The following is an 18,624-nucleotide window of genomic DNA, read 5'->3' on the forward strand; positions in this document are numbered from 1 at the left end:
CATTTTCTACTATAGACTATACAATAATTGAAAATAACTGTTAGTGGCCATTGCATTTTAATTTATCCCTAATAGTGGGCAATTTCAACCGCCTTTATTTTTGTAAAGGCCATGTTTCAATCGTGCCTGCAAAATCACCCTTAGAATTTTGAGTCTTAATCTCTCTAGTCTGAGCATTCCACTTTTTATCAAGCCAGTGGATGTAAAAACACTTCAGACATATAAAACGCTGCCACATAATGGCGCTTAATTACGCAAAGTTGGCCCTGAGGTTGATCTGTTAACTCCTGGTGGGAAATGCTTCCTACCTTTCGGTTTGCCCCGACTTCCAGGCTGAATAAACAATTTCCTCGTGACGGGAAAATGTCTAGCCAAAGTGAGAGTGAGTGGAGTCAACCCTAACAGTTTCACGAGCAGCTATCACAGTGCTTCCCAGGCGAAGGGGAGGCTGGTCCACAGGAGAAGTGTTCCATGAGTGGACTATGGGAATGGTTGCAAAAGAGACAGTTCTCCCCTCCCGGCCCCACCCCTGAGTCACTAAGTGATCAGCCGTTCTCACTGCTGAGAGGTAGACTTTGTTTCAAACTTGTTTAGATCACTCATGCTACGTCTATACCACGGAATACCACTAAAATATCAAAACTTGTGTTTCCAAAGTCTTTGATGGCAAAACATCAAGTGAATAAATCGGGTATTAAGTAACAAAGGACAACAATCCTACTTTTGTCTGGGAAAGACACATACCTGAAAGATACTTTGAAAGGAAAGCTGTACCCTAGACCTTTCACAGTGGTTATCTTTAGACAACAGTAGTGTCACTGGTGTTTGTGGGCACTTCTCGCTGTTTTTCAGAGTTTCTACTAGGCAGGTATTCTTTTTAAGACTTTGAAAACCGGTACGTGTTACTTACTGGAATGCGTTTCCATTGAAAGGTCCAGGTCCTGCAGGGAAAGGAGCCCCCCTGCTTTCTGCAGTGTTTCCAGGGGGGAATGGTAGTACACTCCGGGAGGCGGGAAGAGGAGGAAGAGAACGCGCAAAGTAAGTCACTGTCACCGTTGGAATAAGATTTGTTTCCCTCTCCTAGAAGGTGTTTTCACACTGGGGTGGGGGGGTATTAAAGTAAGTCTCCCTTTATATAGCTGTGTCTTCACCCCTGAAAGCCTCGTCACGTTTGCCTTACAAATCAGCCTTATGGGGGAGCTCATAGCACCCCCCCCCACCTTCCTGTGGCATTTACCTTAGGATACATAGGACTCTGTATGCAGGAGGCTGGGAGATTACTTCCCCTTAAACTGAATCCCCACAGTGACTCTGTCTCTCTTTTCAAGAGGGGAGAAAAATTCAGTGGGTCATCTATTATAAATTGGATGCTGGCCAACAAAAATCTCTTAATTTATAGAATAGATTTATAAAAAAAATAAAATAAAAAGAATTCTTAGCTTCAGAGCCTCTCAAAATATGCCTGTTATGTGATTTACCTGAGTATTTATAAAATACTCAGTATTTGTAAGTATTTGTAAATGCCTGAGTATTTACAAAAATGGGTTTTCTACTTCACGAACCTGCTTCTAACTCCAAAAGGATGTGCTTTCTGGGCCGGCAGCGAGCTGGCCGCCACTCCGCCTGAGCCCCCCCACCCCCACCCCCAAATCACAGGATGGGCCTGGGTGGGCCCAGGGTGGGTGGTGTTGGCGGGTCCCTGCGCGGCACACGTCCTAACTCTGTGCCGCTGCTGCCCCCTGCAGGTGAGTGGAGGCTGTACTGTGTGCGCGGAGAAGTGCCTGTGGAAGGGAATTTGCTGGAAGTGGCCTGTCACTGTAGTAGCTTGAGGTCCAGGACTTCCATGGTTGTCCTCAACGTAAATAAAGCCCTCATTTACTTGTGGCACGGATGCAAAGCCCAAGCCCACACGAAGGAGGTCGGAAGGACCGCAGCAAATAAAATCAAAGAACAGTGAGTGTTGTGTGTGAGGGCATCTCCCAGAAGGGGCTTCCCCGTGGGACGCCGGCTGAAGCGGGAAGGATACCCAGGGTCGCCAGTAGAAGCCTGGGTGTACCTCAAGTGACTTCAGCAGGGGGTGGGTATGAACGTGGTTGGGGGCCTCTGACATTCCAAGTGGCCGTGACACACATCTCGCTTCAAGCTGCCCACGTGAGGGCTTCCCCCACCTTCTGAGGATGTACCTGCCTCGATGAAAGGCAGAGTGAGGGAAGTGCCCCCAACGAGTGCCGTCATTTCTTTCACGGGTATGATTTTGAATTAAAAGCCTGGAGGCCTTTGGTATTTAAAGAGAGCAAATTTCAAATATCTTTTAGGAGTTCAACATTTCAGTTTTGCCAGAGCAGTGGAAAGTTAGGAAGCGTTTAGCTAAAGAAAAGTCTGGGAGACCACCAACTGCGTCAGACTATAAGATGTCCCCTTTCCAGAGGACAACCGTATGCCTGCATTTGCCCCTGAGTCGCTGGACCGCCAGCTAGGCAGGGGATGCCTGGCGTTTCCTCAGGCTGTCACCTGGGAGGACACTGGTAACATGTGAACAGTAGAAGCAGAGCATTTCCAGGGCCACAGCATGCCACCAAAGGGTAATCTGGTCAAATCCGTTCTCTGGGCACCACAGCGGTGCGGGGCGGGCATCCTTCCCCTGGGACGGCTCTCGAACCTACCGCGCCGAGGAGAGGGCGGAGAGAACACAGGCCAGTGCCCTGTCAACAGGCAGATGGCCGGGAAGCAAAACGTCTCATCTCGAAACGCTGTTCTGTGTGCCAGTGAGTGGGGAGGGGTGATAGTTGACCTTCGGCGAGGTATCCAAAGGCATCCCTGGCCCACTGGATTTTCCCCTTGGACCACTGGGAAAAAACAGAACGATGAACTCATTCGCTCTGCAGGTATTCACTGATCACGTACTTGGCGCCAAGCACAGATTTAGGGACCAGGGTCTGGCAAGTGAACTAACCTAAGTCTCCGTCCCCATGACGCTTATGTTCTAGCAAGAGAGGACAAGGAATAGTTAATATGTATGTTGTATATAAAAACATGATCACTTCCATTGCAACTTGTATGTAATTATACATTCTTCTCTGAGGGCCAGGCCAGTCCCTCTCATTGCTGCCCACCCCCCCCACCACACACACACACACACACACATTCATAAACCACGGAGCATGTTTTTATTCATTAGTAAGAATTATTTTAGGAAGAAGAGAGATGGTGAACTGATCTGCAGATTTAGTCTTGAATAATTCCATACTGCCAACACTTCCAGGCTTAAAACAAACAAACTACTGGTTTTCTCCGTGCAGATGTCCCCTGGAAGCCGGACTGCATAGTAGCAGTAAAGTGACAATACATGAGTGTGATGAAGGATCGGAGCCCCTGGGATTCTGGGACGCTTTAGGAAGGAGAGACAGGAAAGCCTACGACTGCATGCTTCAAGGTAATCCAACATTCCGTAGCTTTCCATCACTAATTTAGTCAGTACATATTTACTGAGCACATACTATGCACAACACCCAGTGAATCACACATAGGCTAGATCCTCCCAGGCCTACAATGCAGTAAGGAAGCTAAATAATACGCACAGCTAAGCATAATGCCAAATAAAACTTTGGTGTGTCATGAAAGAGGTACGAATGAAGGAGGCTGAGAGTTTAAAGAAAGAGTAGTTCCACTAGGAAAATCACACGACATTTACACAGAGCCTCGGAGGGAAGCATGACCTGAAGAGACGGAGGGAGAGAAGCTAATTCCAGGAAACCAGAGGGACAGTGACACAACGTGATCCTATGGCATGAGACGCTTTCGGTCTGGCCAGCATCCTGGGTGCAGGGACCTAACAGAGTTCAGATTAGAGAATAGGTCGGTTTTGTATTAAATACACAAAACACAGATCAACTTAACGTACAGATTAACACAGAGGGAAAGCTAACAAGTATTAGGCAGGTTAGGATGAGACAGACACCGCCTAAGCACCTGATCTGCCTTAACGCTCACCACCTAACGCCACCGTGTTTGTTCTGATGAGGAAACTGAGGCACAGCGAACTTCATCAGCTTGCCCAAGGTTGGACCACAGTGGGGTATACTCATCTCAGTTTTCATGAACTTTTACAGAGTTTTTCTTAATAATGCATATTGGCGATGGAAAATGTTTGAAAGTACAGAGAGGTTGAAAAAGAAACTAAGTCCCTTATGATCTCTCTCAAAGATAACTAGAATCAACATTTCTCTATGGGATCCATACACATCTATATTAAAGGAAATTTTGGACAGCAGTACACAGTTTTGTAACCCGATTTTTCCCTTTATTACGAACAGTTGCTCAAGTTGTTAATATCTAGACTTCTCTGGCCGCAGGGCATTCCATGAATATGCCATATGCCATTTTCTATTTAACCTGTCTCTTTTGGTTGGAGAGAGGTTTCCGATTTTTCCCTATTACACAATAGAGACGTGAATAAATTTAAACCAAGTACATGTATTTACTTCTAGTTAAATTTCTAGAAAAGATTCAGGGTACAGCTCAACAAGGGTGCCCCCGAACACTGGCACCAGTCTCCATATTCACCCGGCAATATACATCAGAGAGTGTGCATTCCCCAGTGGACTTTGCCTTTTCCTCTTTGCCAAAATGGGGGGGGGGGAGCGGTGGGGGGAGACTGCTACCTAAGCACTATTTTAACTAATGGTTTAAATTGGAAGTACTGTTAAACGCTTATGTATTTTTTTTTAATTATTTGTATTTCTACTTTGGTGAATGTTTTCATTTCTGCCTTTTTGTACGTTTTTACTGAGATATTTATCTTTATTCTTTTATATACCAAGGGCACAAACCAGTTTCCACATTTCTCATTTTGTCACTTGCCTTTTTGTTTGGTTTGGGGCTTTTTTGCAATGAAAGTGTTCATTTTTGTACTGTCAGTGCAGAAATCCCCTGTCCCTTCATTCCTCCTTTTATAATTATGATTAAGGAGACCTTCCCCACCTCCAAGGTCAGATAAATTTTACCTATTTTCGCATGAAGTTTTGGGGTTATTTCATGTCTTACAGTCACTCTCCCATCCATCTGGGATTTCCTTTGATGCATATCGTGTCCTCAGCTCTGTTCTCTTTTCTTTCAAAGATCCTGGAAATTTTAACTTCACACCCCGCCTGTTCATCCTCAGCAGTTCCTCTGGTGACTTCTCAGCCACAGAATTCATGTATCCCGCCCGAGACCCCTCTGTGGTCAATTCTATGCCCTTCCTGCAGGAAGATCTGTACAGCGCGCCACAGCCAGGTATGGCCCGCGGAAGGGGTCATCGTGCCGAGCCACAGAACGTACACCTTCCAGACGGCCTTTTTACTCTACTTGCATATTGACTAAACGGTTTTTATTTACCAAGTGCCCTGGCGGGTAACTTTCTTATATTATCTCATGCTCACACCTACCCCAAAAGCAAGGGAACATCAACCGTATGTTACAGTCTAAGAAACCGAGGCCCAGGTGCTTAACTCGCCCAAGTAGGCTGAGCACAACCGTGTCAGGCCTGGAATCTCAGCTCTTCTCCCAGACTCCCCTCAGTCTTGTGGCTTCGTGGCCCACAGTCGGCCTCCCCTGCTCCGGGCATCATGTTTTCGTTCGAGACACAAAGAAGGGGTTGGGAAAAGGGCAGTGATGGCAGTGTCTCTCCCTTGTATTGGATAAAGCAAAAGCTTTCCCAGAAGCCCCCAGCTGACGTCTGCTCACATCCCGTCGGCCAGAGCTCTGTCACATGACCACCCTCCACTACCAGGGAGCCTAGGAAAGCAAGTGGCGGGGCAGCAAGGGGTTGAGAGTATCTGCTGAATCAGCCAAAGAATGGTGTCTGCCTTAGCCAAGGCTGCACGGCAGGGCTGTGGTTCCCACCCATATCTTCTGACTCCGAGGTCAAGGCTGTATCCACTCGGCCCCCACCTCGCGACAGAACCGGTTGTGTGCCCTCGTGCTGGTTGGGACAGTCACCGTCACCAGAGACTGGGCTGTACGGACCCGGCCAGACTCCTGCAGTCGAGTCTGAGCCCTTGTGCCCTCTCCCCTCAGCCACAACCTCTCATTAACCCGGCCCAGCTCCCCACCTTAAAAGCTCAACAGCTGGCCCACGGGTCATACTGTGGGAAATATCAGCAAGTTCCTTCAAAGGGAGGCCGCTACCCACCCTCTTCACGCTATGCCTCAGGGTGGGTTATCAACCTCTTCTAGGCTTCTCAAATGTGTGGTGTGCGTGGAATTCTGAAACACGGGCTAGGAAAGGACGCGGGGCAGGCGGACCGAGCAGGTGTGAGAGCCCCTCTGCCACATGGAATAAGAGTCGGGCTGACGATGTGTTAGAACACGTCTGCTCCTTCAAGCCCTATTCTCTTACCGAGAACCAGGAACTTAGTCACCTAGGAAGCAATCGCATATGGGGCACACACATCAGTGACCTGTAGGGCAAGGGGGGTGTACTCTCCGGTTTTTAATATGCTCTTTGGAGAGAAATGCTGCTTACAGCCCCTCGCGGGTGCGTTATCCCTCCCCTCAGCATGCTGCCAATTCTCGGAAGGGCCGCTGGCGGGCCGGCTACTGAGGAGGGGCAAAGGGAGAGAGAGTGTGGGGACAGGGAGGGAAAAGAGGCCGGCATCACAGATGCCACCTCTCTGCCCAGAGGCTTTAACTGACTGTATGCTCAAAGGGCTGAGGCGTCGTGGACACCCCGCCTTTGGCCCCGCCAAGGGGATTCTGCACCCCCTCCCTCTGACAAAAGCAGCCTGGAGGGAAGCATCCATTAGGTTTGGGGAAGAGTGCCCCGGAAGCATCCACGGAGAAGCCCCTGATTGTCTGGTCTGCCCTTGCCCTCACAGCACTCTTCCTTGTTGACAATCACCATGAGGTGTACCTCTGGCAGGGCTGGTGGCCCATCGAGAACAAGATCACGGGTTCCGCCCGCATTCGCTGGGCCTCCGACCGGAAGAGTGCCATGGAGACCGTGCTCCAGTACTGCAAAGGTGAGGCTTCGGTGCCAGTGGGCAGGCCTGGGGCCCTCAGCTCTGCGACAGGCTTCATCCACCCCGGCAGGATCGCAGACCAGTGTTTTCCTTCCTGCGTGTGCCGGCCAACCTTGATAAAGCCCAGCGGGCAGTGATGAAACCAAGTTTTTTTTTGAGGCTTCTTAATCTTGAGATTAATGCATTCTTGACTGTCACCATGAATGGGAATTCATTTTTCTCTTTTATATTACTGGGCCGTCTGAGTTGCTACCCTCAAGATTTAAGGCTGTATTGTGGAATGCCCTGGAGGGGTCGAAACCCTTTTGCACTCTGGTGTAATCATGCTGGGGGCCTTCTTCTGCGCATGGCCGCCCACTGTCCAGAGTGGAAATCTCGCCTAAATGGGCTGGAAGGCCAATGGCAACCTTTTGGTCATTCGTTATTATTTTTAGTGTGATATCTAAAAAAGAAAGATCTACTGTGAACTCATGGCTTTTTACTATACCATCCGCCAAAAATTTATAGAATTTTATGTAAAACGAGGATGCCAGTAATCAATTTCTTATCTTAATTTTTAAGGTTTCATGGATTAGTTTCATTGAGTTCATGCAGTTGATTCTCTCTTGAAAAGCTCGTCAGTAACAAGTAACAAATTCCCACCAAATGTTTAAATTAGAGTGGTTTAGAAAATGCTCTCGTTAGCTGTTTAACTCACATTGAACTTAACGCTGCCTTAGGAAGTCAGAGGAATGCTTCTACAGGTGAATGCAAGAGGAAAAAATGTCTTGCCCAGGAGCCATGGAGAGAGGCTTTCTCAGATCCAGAGACGTGGAAGCATTTTGCTAGAGTCAGGTCACTTACATGCAGTGTTACGTATCCTTATATGCATAAACTTAACATTTTGTATAAATACCATCCATGCGTTATTATGAACTACTCACAACTTGCACTCGAACCGTAAGTCAAGAGATCCAAATGAAGAAAAGATTTCAAGGAAAATCAGAGAAAGACCGGGTCTCTTGACCCGTACCCCGGGTGTCCTGATGTTGCCCTCTGTGTACCTACAGGAAAAAATATCAAGAGGCCGCCCCCCAAGTCTTACCTTATCCACGCTGGTCTGGAGCCCCTGACGTTCACCAATATGTTCCCCAGCTGGGAGCACAGAGAGGACATTGCTGAAATCACAGAAATGGTGAGTGTGGTTTGCTTCCCCGTGAAGGTGGCTCCACACCTTTCAGATCGTGAGTCGACTGTACCTTGGGAAGAAGCATCCCAATGGCATTTTCTAAGTGATAAAATGTTGTTGTTGTTGTTGTTTTCTTTTACAACATGTTAACAAGTCTACATAGAATTAGCTTAGGAAATGGAAAAATCATTTGAACTATTTTGGTAATCAGTCATTTGAACTATTTTTGGTATTTTTCTACACCTGGTGTTCAAGCTAAACAACTTAAAAGCAAAGGTGAACTTAATTACTCTGAAGAATATACAGAAATAAAAGCTGCCATCTCTTCATTCTGTTCGCTAAAACTCTGTTGCTTTTCGAGGTCCGCATAAGGCACAACAAAATCCTCTGGCTTCAGACATTAACCTTGTGTTTGAGGAGACACAAAATAAACCTGTGATGGATTATTCACAGATCAAAGTACGAAGTGAACGAATGTATCGTGAGTCACTCCTGATTAGGAGTGTGAATAGCTCATTAATAGTATTTCATGAGACCAGTTGGTATTAGCCCATGAAGCATTTATCATAACCTTTATTTACTAAAGCATATTATTAACCAGAACATTATAATTTCCAACCACGTAGGGAAAAAAAAAAAAAAAGCTTACTACAGCTGTGTAGAATTTCTTTAAGTCATGAGTTTTTAACATTGTGAAGGAAATAGGTTTGTTCCATTTCAATTTCCTTACTATGTCAGAGAGCTGCTTTTCCGGAGGAGACGACATGGGTATTTTACGGGAGGTCCGAACACGTTTAAACAAAAAGAGTTCGCTGCTGCTTAACAGTGGATGCGCAGCGCAAATGCCTGTTTAATGCCGGCATCGCTGCCGAGACTCACATCTCTCTGTAAGCCAGTGGGCTCGGTCCACGCGGGGAGGAGCCCGATAGGGCTCTGTTTACAATAAACACGCAGTCGTGCCTGCGGGTGCAGCGCCCCGCACCAGTACCTCCTCCTGCAGTGTGAGTTCCAGGCTGTAATTACCGCTGTGTCCTGCTTCCGCCGTGCATGCCCAGGCAGCGGTGGCCTGGGAGCATCTCGCGCAGGCCGGCGGGCTTCCGGCCAGTGAGGTCGGGCTTTCCACGCCAAGTTGTGGCAACAACACAATCACTGAGCGCTCACCGTGGGCCAGGCACGGCTCCGAGCCCTTTACGTGTATTTTCTCCCTTATTTTTACAACACTCTATTAAGATTCATCTTCGTGTATCTCCGTTTTCCCAGGGAAGGAGCTGAGACACAGACACCTGAAGTAGCTTGTCCCGGGTCTTAGGTGCAGGATTGCTCCAAACCCACTCCGTGACCACTAGTCTCGACCATCATTGATGAATTTGGCAACCCTGTTATTCATTCCCGCCACTCAAAAGGAGGGCAGTGATCTGGCTTTCAGGTTTAACAGAGGAAGAGAATTTACCTGTAGTAACCAGTTCAGTGTAAATGCACACAGAGTGGTTTTTGTTTGTTTGTTTGAAGTCTGGATTCAGCAGCATATCCTGGACGCATTTTCTTACCTTTTTCTATTATGGATTAAGAAACAGGGCTCAAGGGGGCAGCATGAATCCTTATAAGGTTATTTTAAAATACTTTTAAACAAATTCCATTATCTGAATGCTTCTAGTGTTTAGAGTTCAGATTTAATAATCTTAAGCCATAATTCACTCACGTGATACTCCCTTTTGTCCAAGGCAGGATTTATTTGGTGAGGTGGGAAGACATGTAAAGGAGAATTGTGGGGCTTTGGGCAATCCCTTTCCATTTCAGAGCCTGCTTCCCCTTGAGCGACCGCTCCCCCCCCCCCCCCCCCCCCCCCCCCCGGCTAGGCACAGACTAGACAGGGTCTGGCAAGGGCACAGACAGGACAGGGTCGTGTATTTGCAGGCGCGTGACAAAACATTGGTGCAGGTGCAGGACACGAAGTTCTCTCTGCTCCCTCCTCTTCTCTAGGATACGGAAGTTTCGAATCAGATCACCCTTGTGGAAGATGTCTTAGCCAAGCTTTGTAAAACCATTTATCCGCTGGCCGATCTGCTAGCCAGGCCACTGCCCGAGGGAGTTGATCCTCTGAAGCTTGAGATTTATCTCACTGACGAAGACTTTGAGGTAAGCATTTCTTCGTGTGGGATGGCGTTTAAGCGACACATTGGCTTGGATGGGAGTCCTCTCACTCACCCACTGGGCGTCTCCCCCAATTTTGCAGTTTGCACTAGACATGACCAGAGAAGAATACAACGCACTGCCCGCCTGGAAGCAGGTGAACCTGAAGAAAGCAAAAGGTCTGTTCTGAGCGGGAGAGATGGCTAGAAGAATCTGTCGTCACTTTCGATACCCTTGGACCAGGAAAATGGCAATTTTTTTTTTTTTTTTGGACTGGTATTTAAAAAAAAAAACAAGATTTTTTTCATCAGAGTTTTTAAAACCTGAAGTTACTAGCTGTACTGCGTGTCCTGGATTTGTGTATTTTGTAAATGTTTCAGCGAACCCTTTGGAAACTCTCTTTCCACGACTCAGCAGGTCATGTTAATAAAGGTGTCCCCGTGTGCACTTAAGTAGCTGTTTCTCAGCAGCTGCTCTCGCACTGCCCTCCTGTTCCGGCCGAGCGTTGCCTACTCTTTTTTTTGAAGCAATTCTCTTCATAAAGTGTTATTTTGATAGTTTGTGGACTCTAAAATATATATATTTATATAAACACCGTATAAATCAAATACGTATTTAACAAAGCAATATTATTCGATTCACTTTTAAGATTTGTTTTCCTTTTGGTGTCAAAATAATATGAAAAGGTAGATGGAATTGCTTCTGTGGAATTAGCTCTGGCACCCTTCTGTATCTTCACACACAGTTCAGAAATGTCTCCTTCGGCCTTAGGTCTGACTTGTTCTGAGTGCTCCTTCCGGTGCTAAAATGAACAGAGACATTTGTACTTCCTGGCACGGGCTCTAAAGAATCTGTGCGAATCCACCTTTCAACCTTAATATCTTCCCTGAAATGTATAGTGCCTTGTTTTTATGTACAGTTTATATACAGAAAAGTTTGCTCTGCATTTTTTGATGATGGTTTGGAACATTATCTCCAATTTTACTCTAAAAAACGGTAGAAATGAAAAAAAAAACATCTCAAATTTCTAAAACCTGCTGTAAACATTAAACATGCCATTTTGTGATACAGGGCTCCAAAATAAAAGCTTCAGGAATAAACACAATAATTGATTCACATCGAATCCCAAGCATGTTCCTTTCTGCAAAACGTTCTTTTTGTTCATGTCAACCTGGTATCAATACTTGGCCGTTAAGTATTAACTGCTAAAACTTTAGGGCAAGATTTTATGTAGGGTTGTATAACTAGACATTTGACCCATAATATTCTGAACACTATATTATAGACATATATTTGCAAATCATCATTCAACAGAAGCTTTTTACCCTAAAGTGATCTCTGCATCTCATACTGAGGATCTCAGTGCCTTTTTAAGAATATTGAATGCAAGGCGCCTGGGGGGCTCAGCCGGTTAAGTGTCTGACTTCGGCTCATGTCATGATGTCGCGGTCTGTGAGTTCAAGCCCCACGTCGGGCTCTGTGCTAACAGCTCGGAGCCTGGAGCCTGTATCAGATTCTGTGTCTCCCTCTCTGCCCCTCCCCTCCATCCTCTCTCTTTCTCTCAAAAATAAATATACATTAAAAAATTTAAATAAAAGCTTTTAAAAAAGGAGTATTGAATATATAGACATTTAGAAAACCTAAAAATGAGAAAACTCTCCTCACAGGCTCACGGACCCATAAGATGAATTCTGTAGACCTGCCATGAGTTGTTACCGCATCCTTCCTGCCCACCGACCCCTGTTTCGGTCTCTGTCAAACAGATCAGTCAACAGCACATTTGCTTTAAACTTTATCACTTGTGTGCCCAGCCCTGGGACTGCACCAGGGTCGGGGGCCTATAACCCGCTCCTGGTCCCACCGTGTTGAGACTCTGTGATATTGGGCAGTCTCTGAACTCCCCCACCTCCATTTCCTCTGTTTCGAAAAAGGAATCAATGCCAGCTATCCCGCCCACGTCATAGGATTGATTCTTGGTGAGGATCAAGCAGAAACTCTTTGAATATTGTCAAGTGCTGATACCTGCTGGTATTAATATTACTGTTACAGTAGCTGAACTAGGAGAAGCGTCAGTGTTGAAGTAAAGGAGTGTAGTCACCTCGAAATGATGGATTAAAGCAGAATGAGTAAAACCTTCCAAAGAAATAAAGGTAGAAGGGAAAGGAGAAAAAGGGGGTACCTGGGTGGCTCAGTAGGTTGAGCGTCCGACTTCGGCTCAGGTCATGATCTCAAGGTTCGTGGGTTTGAGCCCCACGTCGGGCTCTGTGCTGACAGCTGGAGCCTGGAGCCTGCTGCGGATTCTGTGTCTCTCTCTTTCTCTCTCTCTCTCTGCCCCTCCCTGGCTGGCTCTCTCTCTTTCAAAGATAAATAAACATTAAAAAAAGGAGAAAGCGGCATTGCCATAGGCAGAATGCAAAAAGAAACTGGGATTCAGGGCCAGTAGGGCGACCAGGGGAGTTTCCAAAGGAGAGAGGCAGGCAGAGCTGCCCGCGTGGGTGACCGTTCAAAGCCACCCAGACCCTTACGTACACAGACAGGAACTCGGGTTGCTGGAAGAACTTCCATAGAGAACCTGCTGAGACCACAGATAAGGTAGGTGTCAGCAGTGGTGCCCGTCACCACCGAGTCAACCCATAGCGCTTTGAGGTCGTATCTACTGGTTCTAAATATTATCCCCCAACGGTGTGCTGTCTGCTCTCTGCCTCGTCTCTGTAAACGAGGTGCCCATCTTGTGTACCTACCAACTTCCTGTTCGCCTCTGTTCCTTCTGCCTCTCTTTCCTGCTGACAGAACTGGATCCTCTCTTCCTTGGCTTTTCTGATGCCTTTCCCGCAGAGCCGCAACTTTTGACCTTTGCATACCAGGGAAAGGACCCGGCCTGAACACTTGAATTGCTGAATCTGAGCAACCCAGCTAGTTAGGCTGCACCCGCGTTTCGGGCCTTTCTCTGCAGCCACTCCAAAAGCAAACCACCCTGGGGAACGTTTATTAAACACGACAAATTCACGTGGTCTGGTGTTGCCTTGATTTCCTGCTTTTGAACCAGAGGACTTTGAGACGGGGGAGTGTGTTTGTGTTGGGATTGACACAGAGCTGCAGTGGGGACACATGACATGTCATGAGTGTTTAGAGGCTTGGGAGGAACAGTGTGAATACCATCAGTTTCCAGAGGAATGGGACCACTGTACCTGTTTGTCCCCCTGGGGCCATGCACAGGCCAGGGTCAGGCAAATCCTTTCTCAGGGACCCACTTCTTTTCCTCCTCGTTTTAAACCTTTGGCCCCACCTGTAGAGCTCCCCATTTTGGGTAAAAGAGGAGGCATTCCAGCAACAACAGCTTGAGAATCCATGTTGGTCTTTCATCGTTTTTCTTCGTTTCTGATTATAAAAGTGACCCTTCTATGCACACGGAGACTTGTGCGTGAATGTTCATAGCATCATGCTTGACAACAGCCCAAACCTGTCAACGGCCCACGTGTCCACTGACTAGAAGTGGAGGACAAAATGCGGCTCATCCATGCAATGGAGTACCATCCAACAACGCGGAGAACTGACTGCTGATGCCCACTGCCACGTGGATCAACCTCAGAAACATTAACAAGCAAAAGAAGCCAGGTACAGAAGGCCACATGGTGCTTAATTGCATTTCAATGAGATTTCAGAAAAGCCACTCAGAAAGCAGACGCATGGTGGCCGGAGACGGAGATGGGAGTAAAGGGTGCCCGCAGAGCAGAACAAGGGAACTTTGGGGGGTGATGGGCATTGTCTTCGCCGGGGCTGGGGTGAGGGTCGAACAACTCTATGAAAGTACTAAGATTTATTGTGCACCTTACAGAGGTGCACCTTAAATTTTATGGCATACGTATCTCGAGAAAGTGGTTGATCTGTGTGAAACCTGCAAACATAATACGCCAGTAATATGCAAACATAATTTAGGGATTGAAAATCACAGATGTCCCCACTGCTAACTAATTACTCCTGACACTTGTTAAGGTCATGCCTTACTAGGTCTGCCTTACTAGGCAGACGGTACAGGACCATTGCGATCGGCATAGGGACCACGGCAATGAGGTGTAGGGGAGAGAGCTTGGGCCCAACTCTGAATACAGGGAAGAGTGGGAGTTTACAGCCATGGCCGTGGACAGACAATTACTAAAAAGAAACACCAGAGTAAGCAGGAACTCTAGCTTCACTGACCTAACAGGATTCATGCTGAAGCCAGGCCAGGGTGACCAGGCGCCACGAGGGGTCGGTGGAGAATGATGAACCTGATTAGATAACGAGGGTGATCAGATATCAAGGGTAAGGGATCTCACTAAACCTACTCGTCAGGATTTGTGCAGGAAGCGCGCTCTAGGAAGACATGCCCAAGGACAGAGCCTAGGTGGGCTCGGAGGAACCTGACTAAAGTTTGGTCAAGGGGAGTGTCTTTGTCACCACTTCTCAAATAGAAGTACGTCAGTAATTTGATTTATATTCTTCTAGATTGGTCTTTGCATCTATTAGCAGAGATGCATGCTCATGCTTTTTTGAAGAGAAAAGTTGCATTTGCTCTTGGCCATCTTAATTTTCTGTTAACAGTGGGGCTCTGACACTGGTTCTTGGATGTTTATCTGAGTGTGTGGTGGGTTCTGAGGCCACACGGGGCACAGAGCAAAGGCCTAAGCAGCTGTGGGGCCCAACCCCCCAACCCTACAACCGTTCCCCACTCCTAGCCGAGAGTGGGTAGCAGAAAGCTAGGGCCCAGAGAGAGGGTCTGGGGATTTGTTTTCACAGGCCTTCCTTGGCCTCTGATCCAGAGTAAGGGCCAGAGGCATCAAAACAGGCCTTGCTTAACAGCAGTGACTAGGAAGGTCAACGGGAGAAGAGCGAGTCACAGATCAAGGTAATGATTCAAACGCAAACAATGGAAAAGCGAATACAGTAATATGGCATCTGACCCGAAGAAAAATCCCTACCTTACTTCTACCGAGCAAATGCATCACACTGAAAGTACTTGCTCTTTCCGCACCACAGAAGGAACATCAAGGTTGTTTCAGACTACCTGCAATAGACATACCCCAGGAGTTAGATCGGAAAGATGGATTTGCAAGGGGAGCACATCGGAGGCTTTCTGTCCACAGGAGCACTGTGCTGCCAGTGTGGAGCTTGGGTGGAAATAGCCCCACCGCCCCACCCCCCACCCCGGGTCTCACCATTCAAATGCACAGTGCATGACAGTGTATGACCTTGATCCCTGAGGATTAGCAGGGAAGAAAGATGAACGGACCAGCATCCCTCATTTCTAATAATGAATTAGTCCTCTACTGAGCTTTTCCATCATGCTCGGACGGAAAAGAGGGCTATAGGAGCAGAAATGAATGCAAGCTGAAGTACTAGGAGGCAGTGTCCCTGACGCCTCAGCCCCAACATTCCTTCACAGCCTCACCACGGTTGTGGGAAATGCTTTTGACACCAAATGCCGTGGAGCTCTGCAAGCCTCTTAAGGGATATATTGGAACTGACTTGTGTTATCTGGAAATTGACATAAATTGCCTGTTATTAAATCTCACTGAATTGTTAAGCCCAACTTTGCCATCTGAACACCATTTTAGCATCCACCCCGAAATAGTTCTAACACAATGTGTTATCTCCGGAAAGGTAAAGAAATATGGAACTGAACAAGCAGCCTTATGCCTATATGGAAGCAAAGACAAAGAAAATCGGATGGGAATGACAGACAAGCCCAACTGGTACTTTCAATTCACGGTTTCTCCATAGAAAAAAAAATTAAGCTACTGAACAATGCTTCTGGAAATTGTCAGTCATGGTTAGTATCAGAGCCCATCCGAGGAGGCGATTATAAAACAGGCACCCTGCCTCACCTCCTCCTGTCTTCCTTTGCCTCCTCTATCCCCGCCTGCTGTGGTTCCTTCCCCTCTAGACACTTGTGACTCCTGCAGGAGGGCCATTCTGGGTTTTGAATCAGGAATCCCAAAGGGCAAGCATGGAGTATCATTTGCCAACGATGACATTTCAGGTCCCCGGGGGGAAAGAAATTTTTTCTCGTTGTTGGCTAGAGCCTTTCCACAGGTCAGCGCTGACTGCAGTGGTGGTCACGTCATCTGCTGAAGTGTGTTTCTGGAATCACACGTTGTGTATTCCAGACCTGTCATTATTGGCAATGGCCCGTAGTCACTCATGAGCGAGCACATGTGTTTACTGCTCACCCGTTCAAGGGTTTATTGAGTGCGTGCACAGTGTAAGGCTCACCAGAGAATACAAATATGAGTTATGGCAAGGCTCAGATCCCACAAGGATCTGGGAGGAGGAGAGAGTGAGGATGATTTGCCAAAAAAGTATCAATAACAATGCAATGGGAGTCTCTTAGGGGCTGAATTGTATGCCCCTCCCTCCTCAAAAGAAAGTTAGGTGGAGTCCTAACTCCCACTACCTCCAAATGTGACCTTATTGGGAGATAATCTATAGATAATTAAGTTAAATGAGATCATTAGGGTGGGCCCCAAGCCAGTAGGACTGGTGTCGCTATATGAAGGGGAAATTTGGACCCAGAGGTAGAGAGAAGAGGGTCATCCGCAAGCCAAAGAGAGCAAGCAGCCTCAGAAGAAACCAAGCCTGCCAACACCTTGATTTCAGACTCCTAACACCCCGAACTGTGAGACAGTAAGTTTTTGTTGGTTAAGCCACCCAGCCTGTTGGGCTTTGTTAAAGCCACTCTAGGGAACTACACAGTCCAAACCAAGCCTTCCTTTGGAGGGAAAGGGGAGGGGAAGGAATCAGGGCAGCTTCGTGGACTGAGTCCCATGGGGTAGGCCTGGAAGGACTGGTAGGATTTCTCATGATAGCTAGTCATCAACCCATCAGGCAGCAGCTCCAAAGGGGAAGATTTAGAAAGGGGGACTGGTCTCCCTAAGTTGAGTCTGGTCTCAACTTACCTTCTTATCTTATACCATGTGCTAGCATTTCTATCTTGTGCCTTTATAGTCACATAATTAAAGGCGTTGCTCTGTTAGATCCCTTTCTAGCCCAGTCTTCTTATGCAGATATTTCTGAAATCTCTGGCAGACAACATAGTACATGGGAAATACTGGCCTGGGGTTTTCTACACAGTAATGCCATCTTTTACAGATATCCTGGACCTGAAGTAGCCCTGTTGCTTTAATCTTAGAAGCTACTCTAGAAGACAAGAAATTGGGGGCACCTGGGTGGCTCAGTCAGTTAAGCATCCACCTTCAGCTCAGGGCCTGATCTCATGGTTCATGAGTTTGAGCCCCTCATCAGGCTCTCTGCTGTCGTCAAGGAGCCTGCTTCAGATCCTCTGTCTCCTCCCCCTGCCCCTCCCCCACTTGCTTTCTCTCTCCTCTCTCTCTCTCTCTCAAACACTAAAAAAAAAGGCAAGAAATTATTCTGTTGCATTGAAAATATTTACAGTTTCTGAATCCCGCACCATTAAATTGCTATTTTAAATGTTGAATGTGTCAAACATCACATATAGATGTATGTATTTGAATAGCCCCGTAAGGTTGATTGGGCATCTTGCAGGTGAAAGACTGAGGCATGTGAAACTTCAGATGGGGATTTGGCTGCTGGAAGACCTAGTTATGGTAGAGGCCGTGCAAGACTGTACCCAGATTCGGTTGTCTGTGCTCCATTTTTGTCTATTACTGAATAACCAAGACCAGCGAAAGCCCACGATCGTCTCTTCCATCAGGAGGCACGTGCAAAAGCGGTCACACACTGAGCCTCCCCACCAGGTGATTTCATCACATCCTGGGAAGCGGCCCTGCAAGGCACTTGTTATCCCCATGGTACAGGTGGGGCCCTCGGAAGTCCCGTCCCGCCCCGTCTTCCGGTTGCTAACGGAGGGTAGAGGTTGAATTTGGCTCTGCTTCTGATTCCACTGTATCCTGCCACCTCTACTCGGCCCAAAGCAAGCAGATCCCGGTTCTCACCATCTCTGACCCACAGTGTGACTTAAGTATTAGAAAGCACCTCAATTTGCCCAAAGTACCCATTGCCATGTCTGTCGGAAGCTAAGATTAACTGGAGGGGCTGCTGGCGCCACAAACCCAACAACACAGGCGGGGGAGGCTTAATCGCACAGAAGAGGAGCACGGGTTCTGGGGCCTCTCAGACTTCCGCCCCGAGCCCTGCCTCTTACAGCTGTTAAGCTTGAGCAAGCTCCCTAACCTGTCTGTGCCTCAGCTCCATTCAGCTCTGTGAAATGGACTTAGCCAGTACCTACCCTGGATGAGGCCGCACGGAAGAACAGAACATGTGCAAAGCCCGGTGCCTCCGCAGGGAAGTTCAATAACAAAGGATGCT

General features: G+C 47.3%; 1 protein-coding gene across 8 annotated transcripts in view; it reads left to right on the forward strand.

Annotated features, from left to right (window-relative positions):
- Positions 1–11,415, forward strand: part of SVIL (supervillin) — a 231,288-nt gene extending 219,873 nt beyond the window's left edge. For all 8 annotated transcript variants that reach the window (XM_042945239.1, XM_042945238.1, XM_042945240.1 and 5 more), the window contains 8 exons: positions 933–1,038; positions 1,746–1,953; positions 3,300–3,433; positions 5,119–5,274; positions 6,858–7,001; positions 8,051–8,175; positions 10,150–10,305; positions 10,403–11,415. In XM_042945239.1, coding sequence (XP_042801173.1) covers positions 933–1,038; positions 1,746–1,953; positions 3,300–3,433; positions 5,119–5,274; positions 6,858–7,001; positions 8,051–8,175; positions 10,150–10,305; positions 10,403–10,489 — 1,116 coding nt within the window. In that variant the 3' untranslated portion in view covers positions 10,490–11,415. The remainder of the gene's footprint in view (positions 1–932; positions 1,039–1,745; positions 1,954–3,299; positions 3,434–5,118; positions 5,275–6,857; positions 7,002–8,050; positions 8,176–10,149; positions 10,306–10,402) is intronic.
- Positions 11,416–18,624: the final 7,209 nt, after the last annotated feature.

This window comes from Panthera leo, chromosome B4 (assembly GCF_018350215.1).
Source record: "Panthera leo isolate Ple1 chromosome B4, P.leo_Ple1_pat1.1, whole genome shotgun sequence".
Classification (NCBI taxonomy): domain Eukaryota; kingdom Metazoa; phylum Chordata; class Mammalia; order Carnivora; family Felidae; genus Panthera; species Panthera leo.